Here is a 16,092-nt window from a genome sequence, read left to right as displayed (position 1 = left end):
TGCAAAATTTCGTGAAGAAATCCTGTCAAAAAAAAAATTTTTCCATACAAGGACTTGAATTTGATCGTTCAGTTTGTATGGCAGCTATATGCTATAGTGGTCCGATCATAACAATTTGATCCGATATTATAACGCTGTCTTGGACAATAATCCGTACAAAATTTCGTGAAGAAATCATGTCAAATAAAAAAGTTTTCCATACAAGTCCTTGAATTTCATCGTTCAGTTTGTATGGCAGCTATATGCTATAGTGGTCCGATCCTAACAATTAGTTTGAGAATTGTAGCGCCCGTCAAAGACAAGCGTCGTCCCTTTTACAAAGCGAAGATCATTTCCGGACGCCCCTTACACTTGGTGGCAGGGAGTTGGAGGTATCTAAAAAGATCGAATTCCTAGACCTCACATTAGCCTTGACATCGAAGGTGCTTTGACAATGCCTTTCATGCAAGTGTCATCAAGGAACTTGAGAAAAGGAATGTGGCAGCTCCAGTATGCAGATGGAAAGACGCTGTACTGCGTACTAGGATAGCTGAAATCACTGTAGGAGAGAGAAGGATGCGTCTAGGTACTATGAGAGGCTGCCCACAGGGTGGAGTTTTATCTCCCCTACTATGGCGCCTAGTAGTAAATGAACTCCTTAAGTTGCTTATAAACAATGGGATGCGGTGTTAGGGCTACGTCGATGACATTTTCATAATGGCACGAGATAAATTTCAGAACACTCTCTGTAACATAGTCCAAAGGGGCTTAAGTCTAACTAAGGGATGGTGTAATACGGTGGTGTTAAACATCAACCCATCAAAAACAATCGTCGTCCCTTTTACAAAGCAAACACTTGGTGGCAGAGAGTTGGAGGTGTCAAAAGAGTTAAAATTTCTAGGCCTCACATTAGACTCAACTTTACGGTGGAAAAGGAACGTAGAATTAACACTGTCCAGAGCCACCAAGCCACTCATGAAATGCAGACGCCTAGTCGGTAGATTCTGGGGTTGCAAGGAAGGTATCATCAGGTGGCTGTATACCACGATCATAACTTCTTGAGCACTTGCTTGGGCAGCGAAGACAATGCAGTCTTCAGTAGACCTTCAACTATTGAAGCTGCACATGAAGTTTTGTTGGAGCTCAGACTGCTGCATTTAGTGATCAAACCGGCAGCGAAATATACAACGCTGCTTATGGCAGCAGAGGGTTTTGGTAAACGGAAGATAATGTCGTCTCAACAACGGAAGGCTTTACTGGAAGACACATCACTGAAGCTTCTTCCAAGATACGGCATTACGAAGTGGGTAAACTTCACAAAGAAGTTTAGAGTTACTCTTGGCAGTAAGGCGGAGTGGAGTTATTACACGCTCAACCTACTACTGAGGGACAACACTATCTTGTCGTACACTGACGGCTCGAAAACACCGAAAGGCATTAGAGTACGGCATACCAAACTATCCACACCAATGGGATGTTGTCAGAGCGTCTTTCAAGCTGAAATCTTTGTTATAAGTCAGTGTACAGAAATCAATCGCCACTGCAACTATTGCAAGCAGCGTATCGCTATACTCAGCGATAGTCAAGCGGCGATATCAGCTTATGAAGACAAATCGCTAATAGTGGAGGAGTGCATAGGAAGGCTAAACCGCCTATCAGTTTGCAACGGTGTACACCTGGTCTGCGTGTCGGGACATTAAGGGGTAGCCGGAAATGAGCTGGCCGACGAACTAGCTCGCTCTGCCGCGGCTTCCAGGATGAGCGGACCAGAACCATACATTGCGGTGGGGTCCCACATCATAAAGGAGTTGCTATACATGGAGGACAGCGTGCGGAAAGAACGGCACTGGCAGCAGGCAATAAGAATGCGACACACCATGTTACTACTGAGAGGTTACAACCTAACGAGGTTTAGAGATATGACCGTATTTATACCGAATTTCGTGAATATATTTTGTCAAAAAAAAAGTTTTTTATACAAGAAATTGACTTGAATGGGTCAGATTGTATGACAGCTATATTTTATAGTGGTCCGATAAATAAGCTTCTTCTTGGGAAGAAAAGCACGTGTGCATAATTTCAGATTGATATATAAAAAAACTGATAGACGGACACCGCTAAATGGACTCAGCCCGTCACATCAATATGATATGTAAATGTGTACTTTATAAGGTCTCCGACGTTTTCTTACAGTATTACAAACTTCTAGGTAAACTTGATATTGCCTTTTCAGTATAAAAATATCATAAATTGCCAAATCTGAATTTTTTAGTGAATTGGTATGTGTCTCTACTAAGCCGCTGTATGCATTTGGTTTGAAACTCGGCTAAATTTGTTTTTCGTAAGAAAAAAGTTTCATAAGAAAACATAATTTCTAAAATCTGTAACTTCTCTTGATATAAAGTATAGAAAAAGTAGAAGTAGAAATCTCTTAATTACATACATTTTAATAAAATGGGAAAAAGATATGTTATAAGAAAAAAAAATCAAATAAATTTCGAAGTGCATCGTTGCTATTGATGGAAAGTGGAGCGAAAATGATCTTGAACGAATCGCCGCTAACGGTGGTCAAGCCAGGATTGACGGTAAAGAAGGTTTTGCTTTGTTTTTGGTTGGATTGGTAGGGAGTTATCTACTATGAGATGTTCCTTTCAGCCAAATCCTTAACTCGCACCTTTACAGTACCTCGAACCCAGCATTTGACCGTCTGATGGAAGCTAGTGCCCAGAATAGTTTTGAGAAATTTGGTTCCATCACGACAACGCCAGGCCACACACACATTGTTAGTGACTCGACAGGAACTTATGGAATTTAGTTGGGAGTACTTATGCACCCACCTTAAAGTCACTAGCGTTTACTACCTGGTGCTGTCTATGATGAATTATTTTGCTGATGAAAATTCGCCCTAATAGAAGCTTAAGAAACCCGACTCTCCAAGAAATTTCAAAATTTCGAATTTCAACTCGCAAATAATAGAGGGTTGTGTGATATACTTTTTCAAGCATCCGGACTTTGATGAAGATTCAACCTAGGTTTAGATCCTCGGTGGTAAGCGGTCGATCGATTTGATTTGGCAGGTCAAAGAGAGTAAAGAGAATTGATTACTCTGGCCTATATATCACTATACTCTTAAATAATTCATTACAGTTCTTCAAAACTTACCTGCTGCAATTTGCTTGATGATAATAATGATTTAAAAAGTTTGATTGATGAATATGATTATTTCAAAAATGTGGCATGTGGCGATTTTAATATGTTTGATTGATGCATTTTAACAGTGCAATACCTGATCAATGGGATTTTGAACTTGATTGATTATAGTTTAGTTTGATTGATTGATTATAGCTTAGTTTGATTGATTTATTATGAATTATTTTGATTGATAGCTTATAACAAGAATTCAATTTTGATATACGCTTTTCCTTTATCATTTTTTTGTAGATCTCAATATTTGATTGATGTAATCTTGCTTATTCGATTCAATGATTGAAATATAGTTTTGATTGAAGATTTTAAGATACAATTACTCCATTATGCCTGATGGCAATTTCAGTGTCTGATTGATGTATGGTTAAATGAAATTCCAACTATTTGACTGATGATGGTTTGTATGAAAATTGATCTGCAGTTTTGATTGAACGTTTTAAGTCAAAATTGTTCTGCTATGCTTGATGTGCATTTCGATGTCTGAGTGATATAAATTGAAATTTATTTCGATGTCTGAGTGATATAAATTGAAATTTAAAATATTTGATTAATGATAGTTCGCGTGCAGATTGATTTACAGTCTTGATTGAAGATTTTAAGTCAAAATTGTTCTACTTTGCTTGATGGCATTTTCAGTGTCCGATTAATGTAAAATTAATTGTAAAACATTTGATTGATTGATGGTAAAACTGTTATTTTGAGCTTGAACAAATCTCAATGTGTGATTGATGCAAAATTAAATTTAAAACAATTGATTGATAATGGTTTGCATGAAGGTTGATCTGCAGTTTTGTTTGAAGTTTTTTAATCAAACGTGTTCTTTTGTGCTTGATGTGGATTTCAATATCTGATTGATGTAAAATTAAAATTTGAGCTTGTTATGAATGTCAATGTCTGATTGATGTAAAATTGAATTTAAAACATTTGATTGATTGATGATTCGCATGAAGATTGTTCTGCAGTTTTGTTTGAAGATGTTTAGTTAAAATTATTCTTTTGTGCTTGATGTGCATTTCAATGTCTGATTAATGTAAAATGAAATTTAAAATAATTGATTGATTGATGATTCGCATGAAGACTGTTCTGCTGTTTTGATTGATATTTTATGGTCAAATTTTGATTTTGAGCTTCATATGAATGTCTGATTGATGCAAAATAAAATTTAAAATATTTGATTGATGACAGTACGCACGAATTTCTTTTCTTGATGTTGAAAAAATCAATGCAGTACCCCGCTTGATGTTTTATAAATTATTTTCAACAAAACCAAAACTTATTTCATCTAAATAACTTGCGCAATTGTTTGAAGGGTGCTTGAAATTAAAAAAAAAATTTCTGATTGAAGATATTGCGCTGGAATTACTTTGCTTGATGCTGAGAAATGTTGCTTTAAAACTAAATTATAGCTTATTTACTTTGATTGACAAGTGCTCGTGCTTTTTTCTTGATTGATACGTGCTTGAAATATCTAATTTGATTGATGCGTGCTTGAAATTTAAATTTTGATTGATGATAGCTAGTTTTCAAGCATTTGATTGATGCACGACGCTCCCGAATCCCAACTTTTATAATAACATTTTTGGACAGTAGATTCTTGTTATATTTTAAAACCAGCATGGATGCTTTAATTCATGCAGATCTTCGTCAAATATTTATTAAAAATTCTGAGACATTTTTCAAATCTTCTATCAGCAAACTTATAAGTAACTCTGCAGCGATTCACCAAGTATGTTCTCCAACTCTTGCACGGCCTTGCGTGTGTTCTTCTCGACACGTTGATTCTCATCCTCCAACAGCTCCGCCACGAAAGGCACCGTTTCCGGCAGTAGCGGCGTAAAGTCTTCACCCAATTTACGCGCAATCTCCAGGCAACAATTGAAGGACAATATGCGCACCTCCGGCACATTGGTGCGCGTCTTCATCAACACCTGATAGTTCAGTTGCTTCCACATTATGTCATTGGAGACGGCCGCAGCCAGTTGGGCGACACACATCTGCAAAACCTGTTGCAATTCTTCGCTCTCCAACACCAAACGATTCTCCAACTGATCGACCAGCGGCTGCATAAGCACCTCAAAGCGTCGATTGTTAACGAAACCCTTGCTGTCGTGCAGGAAGAGCGTGTAGAGCGTGCTCAAAATGGATTTGACAATATCGCTAGTGAGTGCCTCTTGATCGGCTTCGATATTTTGCTTTGCCGCATTATATTCATTGAGCAAATTCGCCGCATCATCGATGATGCCGTCACGTGCAAAGAGCGCGAAGAGCGTCTTGAGCGCTTCGGCAATTTTGTTTGTCAGCAAGAAGAAGGTGAGTATGGTTTCACGTTCTGCCCGCTGTTTGATAGCCCATTCGTAGACTTTCTGGTAGTATGGACGGAAACTGCTTTCGGATAGTTTCAGCACCCATGTGACGAATGCGTCAATGATGACCGCCTCAGTGCTGGCGACACGTTCACGCTCACAATTGTTGCGCACCTGCAGGCGGAATTCCAGGGTGTGCAAGAAGAATGCGCCCAATTCGCTTTGTACGGCTGTCAGTTCGGCGCTTGGTGTCTTATTTATGCATTCGGGCAGTAGTTGCATGAGCACAGCGATATCGGCGTAATTGTGTGCAGCCATTAGCTTGCGATAGGCCTTTTCACAGCTCGGCACCAGTATACGCACCGGCACATCGCTGGCGATCTTCGACCAAATTGTGCTGATGCGGTGTAGGGCGGTGGCGGCGCGCTGATCACGTTCGGATTGTTGTGCGCTGATGTTGGCGGAAATTGTACTCAGTGCTGTTATGACGTCGACGACATACGGTCCCAGGAAGAGTGGCAGCGATTCGAAGAGTTTTTGCGTGCCTGGAAAGAATTCCGAGAAATGTTAATTTTAAGTTTTAATGAAAGACAAGTGTTTTTATACCCTGAACAGAGTATATTAAGTTTGGGTCACATCGTGAAAGAAAGCGCGACCCTATATAAATGAGCAGCGTGACAAGCTCAGTCAATTTAGCTATGTCCGTCTGTCTGTCCAACCGTCTATTTGAATATACACGAACTAGGTCCTCAGTTATTGAAATATCGACCTGGAATTTAGTTTAGAAACGAACACAGTTTCTTCGTTTTCATCTCACTCTGTTTTCTTGACTTCTACAAGGCACCTAAACTGAAGTCCCCAACTTTTTTGTTTTCATAGCGACCAAAAAAGCATTCCGGAAGTAATTTGAAGGAATGTTGCCAAGTTGCCAGTCTTGGGCCGAATAAAAATTCGATCGATTCGTTCCGATTTTGTAGAACCGACTCTAGTGGGAACGGTCGAAGCCAACACTATGTTATCAGTACTCATTTTGCTCTGTTTCCATACTGCCAAGCCTCCCGATGTGTTTAATATGAAAAGAAATTCTATAGCTAACTTCCAGCTCGGAGAGCCCAATCTCTTTTATGGGTTAAGTGGAATCTCGAAGAGGTTTTTGATTTTTGAAGCGTTTTAAAGCCTCTTTTTCGATGTTTCTTCTAGTTCAGTTTCTTCTTCTGATTTATTCAAACTGATTTGATTCACCTTAACCTAGATTTGCACTGTCATGAAAACTTGTAGTAGTCTAAGGAGATTATTATTGAAGCTTATTTCCAGGCGTTGTATAGCTTCTGAAGTTTTCCAAACATTTGAGGTTAGATAGATAGAAAAATCAAGACCTTGCACTCCGAACTATGGTCTATTGTGCCCTCAAGTTTGAGGTTAGGAATTTAGTTCCTGAAAACTTTTATTAGTATTCAGGAATATTTTCTAGCTTTTATACAAACTAATTGGAATTTGGTTCATCCTTACTTAAATCTTCATACTCAAGAGTACATTAAGAACGCTAAGGAGATAAAAACAGAAATAATAAAACTTATTTCTAGGTACTGCAAAGCTTCTGAACGTTTCCACCTGTTTGAGGTTAGGTATTCTCTTCCGAAATAATTTTTTACGGAGCTCAGAAATATTTTCTCTCTTTTTTATCCAAACTAATTTGACTTTGTTTCATCCTAACCTAAATCCACCTGTTTCGGGTTAGGAATTCTCTTCCGAAATACTTTTTTACGGAGTTCAGAAATATTTTCTCTCTCTTTTACCCAAACTAATTTGACTTTGTTTCATTCTAACCTAAATCTTTACAGCCCGAGAAGATTAATTTTTATATTTTTTCAAGGCACTGTAGAACTTTTGAAGTTTTTGAGCAAGTTGAGGTTAAGATTTTCGCACTTTTGAAGTTTATTTTTCATGTTGTAGTCACTTACCCGTTATAATAGCAATGCAGACATTATCCGGCAGCTGAGACTGCACCAGTTTCGCTTGATCCTGTAGAATCTCTATCATTTGAGGCATATATTTCGGCAGCAAAGCCAACGAGTGAGCCTTCAAATTCGAAGAGATCTCTATAATGGTGAGCACCACTGTAGCCAAGACAATTTTCGAAATCTTTGAACGTTGCTTCAGCACCTTGATAAGATGAGCGAGTATTTCCTTGAACTCTTTAATATGTTGCAAAGCAAACATTTTCGATAAGAGCTTGATGGCAATGAGCGCGGTCTGCTGGAGGAAAACCAACTCATTGGTGGGCGTGGAAGGTGAAGCTGTGCCCGGTGTGGCGGACGACGACTCGTGTTGGGTCAGTATGCCCATGGTGATATCACTAAGCGGCTCTAGGAGATTATAGAAATTTTGCGGATCACTACGATCGAAGTAGCCATCACGTTGTTGTAGTTTATTAATAAGCAACTCGATGACTTTCTTGCGTATGGAGACCAATTGATGACGCATGAGACCATATACGACCACGAGGAACATGTCGGGGGACAGCAATGAGATGGCATTGTCCAACACATCGTGCAGATGATGGAGTATGACTTTCCAGAATTTCAATTGTGATGTTTCCTCAACAGTTTCGATGGCTGTATTCACTAACGGTATGTACGTGAGTGTTTTTATGATGAAATTTTGATAATATGGCTTTATGGCCAACTGTTCGGCATCGCTGAGCATGGCGATCTTACGCAAAAATTGCGGTGAACTCGAAATACCCGAAAGGTATTGCATAATTACGTATTTGTAGTGACGCAATTGTTTGGCGGTGCGACATTTCACATCGAACAGGCACTGCTCGGTGGTGTCGATAGCTTTCTTTGCTTTGCCTTTAGCGCCTTCGGTATCCGCTTTATCCATGGGCAATGATTTGATATAACCGAGCAGCTCAATGCAAGTGTCGAGCGTAATTTCGGGTGCAAATTGGTTGGTCAGCTCCAGACAGACTTCCACACGTTTGGAATACTTCTCGGCAGCCGCGGCTGCTGGGCCGCTGGGCTTATCATTCTTGTGCTTGCGCTGCAAAAGACGTTGCTTCTCATCCTCCAGCACATGCGCTTCGAAGACGATGCATAAGAAAATCCATAAAAACTGCTCGGCGCCGAGCGTCAGCAGGAGCTTGCTGTAGAGTGGCAAACGTCGGTGCTCCGGCACATCCAAGAGTATGTCGGAGAACACCTTCAGCACCGGTATGACTAGCTCCACGGTGCTCGTGTTATCCACCGCACCGTCGGCATGCCCTGAACGCACCAAGATCGGCACGATCGATTCGATCACATTGTTGATGATATGAAAGCTGAAGGCATCGTCGTGACGCACCACCGACGAGCCCATAAATGTGAAGACATCCACAACGCTATGCAGCACCTGGTGCGGAAAGAGCGCCGCGCAATGAGACAACAACAGCAAAGCATTATTTTGTGTTTGTGGATTTTGCGCGCCGCGCACACACTGCACAATCAAATCAATGCGGAACGTGGACTTGGGCAACACTTCCGCCAATTGTACGCCGGACGCTTGCGCCAGCTGACAGCAATGCAGCAGCGTAGAGAGCGTCAGCTGTTTGGTGTACTCCACCACAGCTTGCTCCTCCAATTCCAAACAGAAGCGCAGCAAATCGAAGAGCGCGGGCAACAGCTGCTCGGATTCCTCGAGCTTCTTCTTGTGCTCGAGCAGTTCCAACAAGGCGACGCCCTGCTTCCACGCCTTGGTGGTGACTTGCGTTGTGAGTTGGTTTTGCGCTTGCGCGTCGCGCTTGGTTGCCGATGTGGGCGTTGACTTACGCTTAGCCGCCGCGCCAGCACTCGCCTCGTTGTTTTCGACAATGCGCGACATTTGCGCCAACAATTCCACCAATGGCGCGCAGTTGATGCTGCAACGCTTCAACAATTTATTGGCGCTTAAGAAGACGGCATCGGTATCGGTGGCGGCCATCGTTTGCACAATCAATTTGATCAAGTCGGTTTTGTAATTTTGCGGTATCTGCTCGTAGCAGTACTCGTCGAGCGCCTCGAGCAGCACACACGGCACCGCGCGCAATTTGCCGCCATGTTGTATGTACACATTGTGCGCGCCGAATAGCTGCACGATGAATTGCCAAGCGGACGGTTGATCCAACAGCACCGTTCCGATAGTTTGATGCTCAAAGCGATCGCATATCAATTGCAATATGATGCTGTAGGGTTGCGGCAACAACAACAAAGCGTCCTCGACGTGCGTCTGCGTGAGCGTGCGCGCGCCCAGCGGTATCAAGTCGGCCAGCAAACTGGCATCGTCTATATGCTTGAGCGTCTTCAGTATCTGCGCGGTGAATGCGGCATGTTGGAGCGCATCCTCGGCGGTGACTAGCTGCACAATTTCGCGCAGTACTTTCAAGCTTTGCGGCTGTTGCTTCTTATGCGTCGGCTTCAGTATGGTGTAGAGTATGAGTGGGAATTGCTCATGATCCATGCTAAACTCGTAGCTGCGTGCCAGTATGCTGTCGACAAAGTGTTGAAGCGGCGCGCTTAGTTGCGTGCACGCCTTCAGCACTTGTAGCGTTTCGAGCGCTTGCAGGCGCATCGTCTCCCAGGGCGCATTCAAGGCGCTGGCTATGCGAAACACGTGTGAGGTGTTGATATGCAACTTGTTGTTTTTATTTTTGAAAAGCGCATTGGTTAGCTTGAAGGCGCGCAAACGCAGCAGCGCATAGTCGGCGCCGAGTGCAGCATTGCTCTCGTATACATAGAAATTGCTGAGGAATTCCAACTTTTGCTGCGCGTTGTCGAAGATGTGGTCGAAAACTTCTTTCAGCGTACGCAACCATTCGGTTTGCTGTGCGGCCGCTTTGCTTTGTTGGAAACCCTCTTCGGCGAGTAGGTTGAAAATGTCGAAAAATGTGCGTAGATCATCGTGTATTTGCTCCCACTCGAAGAGATGCTCGAAATGTGTATGCTGCGCTAGCGAAACGATAAAATCGGAGAACAATTGCAACGGTATGCATTTCTCTTTTTCCACCATATCCCATTGTTTGCTTTCGAGTTGACGCACGCGAAAGCGTCGGTAGGTGGTGCGTATTTGTGTGAATATGTAACCAGCTTCGGTGCCAGTCAAATCAGTTTTCAAGCACGCAGTGGCCAACAACAAGAAGTGTGAAAAATGTAAAGCGTTTTTGAAGATACGTTCGCCATGCGTCTCTGCGCTGCGGAAGAGACTCAAACCCGTCGGTGTAGCTGTTGATTTGGATATAACATCGAGAAATTGTTTTTTGAATTCCACTGCATTAAAGCTTTCACTATCGCGCACCAGTTTCAGCTCTTGCAAGAAGCCAATCTTCGCGCTTAGCGGACTTTTAAGTATGCTAGTAATGGCCCTAAAGGTGTTGCTGCTGCTGCTGTCTGGGAAGAGCAGCGGCATTAAAGCTAACAGTATTATGTTAGTGTCGTAAGTCTCCACAATCTCACGGCTTGTCAAATGCTGCACGGTCACTGCTGTTAGTGGCGCCCAGTGCTCGGCGTCTTGCTGCACTTTATTCAAAATGGCAATTAAAGCTTCGGCTACGTTATCAGCGCCTAACACTTGCACAAATTCTGCGGTTGGTAGCTTCAAGATTTCTGTAACAACCAATTCACTGTCGTCAGCTATGCGGTCGGCGAGGCATTCTCGCAGTAAATGCATATTTTGTGGACGCGCGCTGTAATCGCGCAAATTTACTAAGAGCGTTTGCACGGCAAAGGCGCGTATTTTGGCTGTGTGGTGGTAGAGTTGTTCGTAGATATCTGTGGCGCTTGGATCAAACGTTTTCAAACGGAAACCTGCAAATTTTTCACCAAGTTATTCAATTCTAGTAAATAATAACAATAAGAACCATATGTTATTTACCTAAGGCCATTTTAAGCACACTGCGTTTGTTCGCGAATTCTTGTGAATTTGAGGTTAGACCCTCTTTTATGGTGTGATCGAATGCGACGGGATATTTTCGTTCGAGCTTGCGCAAGTATTCAGAATACCACGCTTGGAAATTACTATTATTACCTACCATTTCCTCGTCGTCATCCGAACTGAGCTCAATCATTTCACCGTCCTGTAACGCTTTCTGCGGTGACAGCGGCTGCTCTTCGTATGCATTGAGAAAAGCGCTAAAACAAAAAAATTTACATATATAGTGTGTATGTGATGTGTGAAACTATACTATAATAGTAAATAAACATTTAAAAACAAATTAGAAGCACTTACTTAATTATTTCCTGCGCCGAATCATCATTTAGCGCCACCTCATTTAATAAACGTTCCAGAAAGGATTTTAAAGCTTCCGAATCTTTGTGCTCAGCTTGTATGGCGCTAAGCGCTTGTTGCAACAACGCTACATACAATGCATGCAAATATACATTGCCTTTAGCTAAGGCGGCCAAATTCGCGATAAACCATTTTTGTGTTGCCAAATGCAATAAAGTATTGTCACTGAAATGCGGCTTAGCGCGATGCTGTTTATCGAACAGGAAAACCAGAAATAAGACCGCTGTTTGGCGTAAACGTTCCAATGACACAGACGCAGCACGCTCCAACAAGGCATTACACAATTTCGGCGTTACCTGTGTACGCGCCACCAATTGTGTGGCCACAATATAAGAAGCCGCTGCGAAATCCAATACTTCAGATTGTAGACCCTTAAGTAATGACGGTAGTATAGTAATTATATGCCACTCCTCTACTGCCGCCGCGTTCTCAAGTGCGCCAACCACAACGGAAGCATAAAAATTCAGTTGTGTTTGCAACGAGTTGGCACGTGTGCCCAACTCTTTTACAGCGTCCAATGTCGCTTGACAAACGAATTTCAAGAAGGCTACATCGCTTGCCGCTCGATTGATTAGCACTGTTTTCGGCACAGGCACACCGGGTTTCTGCAATGGATGCAACCAATTCCATTCTTGATCGGCTTGTTTAATACGTATTACTTGTAATATTAATATGAACGTATTCGTTTCGTGATACGGCAAAGCTAAAGCTAGTAGCTCATTGCGATTATATTCTTGTATATGAAAACGACGTATCAACCATTCCAAACACATGAGCGTGGGGCGCAACAAGAAGTATGGCGACAAGTGTTGTAGGAATTTATTGATATTGCGATCGATTAATTTATTAACATCTGTATGCTCAACGGAACGTTCCAACTCAATAGTGGATTCATTGAAAAGGGTATTTTCAAAAGTCTGAAAGATGGGATTCAGTGCGGTGAGTTCCTGCAAACCAGCTAAACCTATCTCATATATGATACGCCGTGTTTTAGTGCCAGCTTCTTTGCGATCGAAAAGTACGGAAGCTTTCGAACGCGAATCAGCCAATGTCATAGTCTGCGGCACGGCTAACCGCTGCAATTGCTCCTGCAGCGAGGTCGACATTTTTAACACCTTCTGCTATTTAATTAAATATTTATATAAAATTCACTGATTTTTGTTTTTCACTTGTAAAATGCAGCAAAACACGCGGGACGTTAAAAATTGTGAGAGCGTGTTCGTGCAATGTTGTTAACATTTGATTGTAGGGGGAAAAAATTGGCCCAACTAAAAATTTTCCCTATATACTACCAATTTTGTGAATTATTATATTTTTAGAGTAAAGTGGCACACATATGTTAATGGTTTCAAGAAGGAATTCTAATTTGTTCATAATCCTTCTATAATATACATTCGAAGTCAATTTCAACAGTATGAAAAAATTCCCTTTTGCAATAAAGAAACTGCATTGTTTTCTGCTCAGCTGTTTTGTTGGCTGTGTTCATGGCTTGTTATGTCTCAAGTATAAACACAACACAGGGTGTTATATGTGTTAAAAAAATTACTGAATTAGTAATTAAGTAGCTCTTTTTGACATAAGTAAAACTTTTTTACAATAATTGAATGTTTTGTTACAAACAATTTGTATCCATAATTTTTTCTATAAGGTAGAGAATATTATTTACAGCATTTTTCTATCAGCGTACTCAAACTTTTGCCTACGCTAAAAGTACGCTATGCAACTCTGAATACATCCTCTTCCGTTGTCATTTGTAAATACCGTTTATTGCGCTAATTTGCTTTAAAATTGCAAATGTCAAACAAAATTATGGCAAATATAAAATATTTTTGCGAAATTCATTTATTAGAGACAAAAAGTGTTAGTAAAGTTTTTTCAAACGTATTGTCTACAGCTATTGCAATAAATATAATGTATTAAGTGTAATATTCACACGAACGCAATGGGAGCCACAGCAGCATACATAACCCTTTGTATGTGCAAACACAAGTAAGTTCTTCATTTCACTTATTACTTCTTTTTTATACTATAATATGCATTAATTTCTTAATACTTGCGAACTAAATGACTTTGCCGTATTAAATCTCCCAAACAATCAAAATAAAACGCTTCATTCATCCGCCATTGTTCACCAAAACTGCACGCCAAAAGCTGGTGTATGTGTATCGCAGCTCAAACGCTGTCTATTTGTAAGCGCTAAGCGATAATAATACGACGGACATAAAGATAATCCGGTTTCGGTTTGAGTGTCATCAAATTAACAATCGCCCCAATAATTTATCATTTACTCTTGAGTTTGATTCCTGCACTCTAGCCATGTTGGACCGCCTGCCATCCACAACAACTACAACCTATTTGTCTTGCTGCTGAAGGCTTTCTGCAAATCATGTCAGTACAGATTTCAAATTCATATCTGCCATGGCAGCAGCTACCCTTGTGACGTGCGCTAGCCATGCATACATATGTACATACGCACAAACTGTGAGTGCCCAAATGCAGTAGGCTGGAGGTGGCAAAAAAAAGTCGCCCGGCTAATAGTTTTGTCAGCAGCTGTTTTGTTCCACAACTATAAGTGCGTTTATGTGTGTGTGTGTATACTTTCTCGAGTTTATTGCCGCTGACATGTTTCGTAGGCGCATGAGGGTTTATTCTCGTGACTGGCAAAAGCACACAAGCCACACTTACTGCTGTGTGCATATTGTTGTTAGAGAAGAAAAATCAATGAACTGCTATGCTTCATGAATCACATGGCAGGCTCAATTATTTGTTGCGGGGATTTGCGTATCTTGCTTTATTATTCATAAGCATGCATTACTTGTTGGCTGCTACTACTACTAATGCTGTTGTTGTTGTTGTTGATAACAGTGTTATTAATGTGGTGGTCGGCAAATATTTTGGCAAATCGCTTTTGTTCTCTTGGCACATTAATAACTTATGAATATTGTCTTCCATCTACTGTCATCGATGAGATTACGAATCAGCGTCGGAAAGTGCATTTTTTCTCCCGCAAGAGGGATGAGCGAGCGCTTTATTTTGATTTTTAATTAAATTTCTCAATAATACTGCACTAATGACTTGTAAATATAGTCAAATATGATATTGCGGTTTAGTGATTTTCTTTTGTCTCACTATTCGGGTCATTTGAGGGTCACAACTAAGCTGTAAATAAATTAACTTGTTGGTGAAAAATTTTTGAACGTAATTATAAATACATTTGTATATTTATTTTTATAAAACAACCCTTCTAAAAATCATTTCAATGTTTTTGAAAAGAAAATGTGGTTCAAAATATATTTGTTACAAGAAAAAAAGTTAACTTCTGTTACACTCTGATGATTCTTATGGTTTATGTGGAGAATTCTTCCTACAAGTCTTAAGTTGGAATTCTTCTTTGACTCTGAGTAGAAGTATGGACGAAGAACTTTAATTATGGGCATCTGTAATAGCTCGCCCCGATATTACCAACTAGCGTTGGTTTGATAAATAGCATAACATAGAGACCAATGCCCATAATTATCTCGATTGAGAAACCTCCCTACTTTATTTGTATGGGGAACCGCACCTTCGTTAACTTTAACAAAGCTAATTGGTTCGGCTTCACGAAATTTAATGAAAGCATCTTCACTGCACTACCCATTCCTACGGAAGTAATCGTTGGCGAATGTTAATTCTGCAAGGTGATCGCAGCTGCTACCGCTCGTTTCACCCCGGCTGGAAGAATCGAAGAACTCCACGCCAATTTCCTAGCCGAATCCCATGATTATTTTGATTAATTTTGAGGATCTCAATTTGGCGATTCGGCAAATGGTAAATCAACATAAGCGGACAAAATGGATTAAGCGCTTGAAGTTCTGCAACCTCTCCACCGGTTTGAGTAAGCTTTGGGCTTTATTTAATCCGAAGAGACATGATGGCCGAGTTGAAATCTAATTCAATGACCATACCTCTTCGGACCCGAAGAAATGCGCGAGCTATTGTAGCCGGCAATTTACACTGCACCCCTTGGTAGACAAAGCCAAACGATGTGCTATCCGACTCCTGAGCAAAATGCCAAAAGGTTCAGCGTATAATCAACAAGGCAAATCGTCCAAATCCATTGGCCTGATGGAATTATCATGCTGATGTTAATGCCGTTAGGCTCGACAGGAGTAAGTCTCCTCATCAAGGTCCTCAATCTCTCAAATACCCGATGTGGGGAAAATTGGAAGAGTGGTCCCATTACAGAAACCTGGGAAACCCGCCAACAAAGCGGAGCTCTATCGTCCGACAACTCTCCTCTTACCAGTAGTGAAGACACTTGAGG

At 41.1% G+C, this 16,092-nt stretch overlaps 1 protein-coding gene across 1 annotated transcript; it reads right to left on the bottom strand.

Annotated features, from left to right (window-relative positions):
* Positions 1–4,777: 4,777 nt before the first annotated feature.
* On the bottom strand, positions 4,778–12,985 carry LOC120767894 (HEAT repeat-containing protein 1 homolog). Its single transcript, XM_040094231.1, has 4 exons — positions 11,730–12,985; positions 11,376–11,632; positions 7,451–11,308; positions 4,778–6,034 (listed from the first exon to the last, which is right to left on the bottom strand). Exons 1-4 carry the CDS (start codon positions 12,893–12,895, stop codon positions 4,884–4,886), a joined length of 6,432 nt encoding a protein of 2,143 aa, XP_039950165.1. The 5' UTR covers positions 12,896–12,985; the 3' UTR covers positions 4,778–4,883.
* Between the last annotated feature and the right edge of the window lie 3,107 nt (positions 12,986–16,092).

Source organism: Bactrocera tryoni, chromosome 2 (genome assembly GCF_016617805.1).
Source record: "Bactrocera tryoni isolate S06 chromosome 2, CSIRO_BtryS06_freeze2, whole genome shotgun sequence".
Classification (NCBI taxonomy): domain Eukaryota; kingdom Metazoa; phylum Arthropoda; class Insecta; order Diptera; family Tephritidae; genus Bactrocera; species Bactrocera tryoni.
This window is presented reverse-complemented; position numbering and strand designations above follow the sequence as displayed.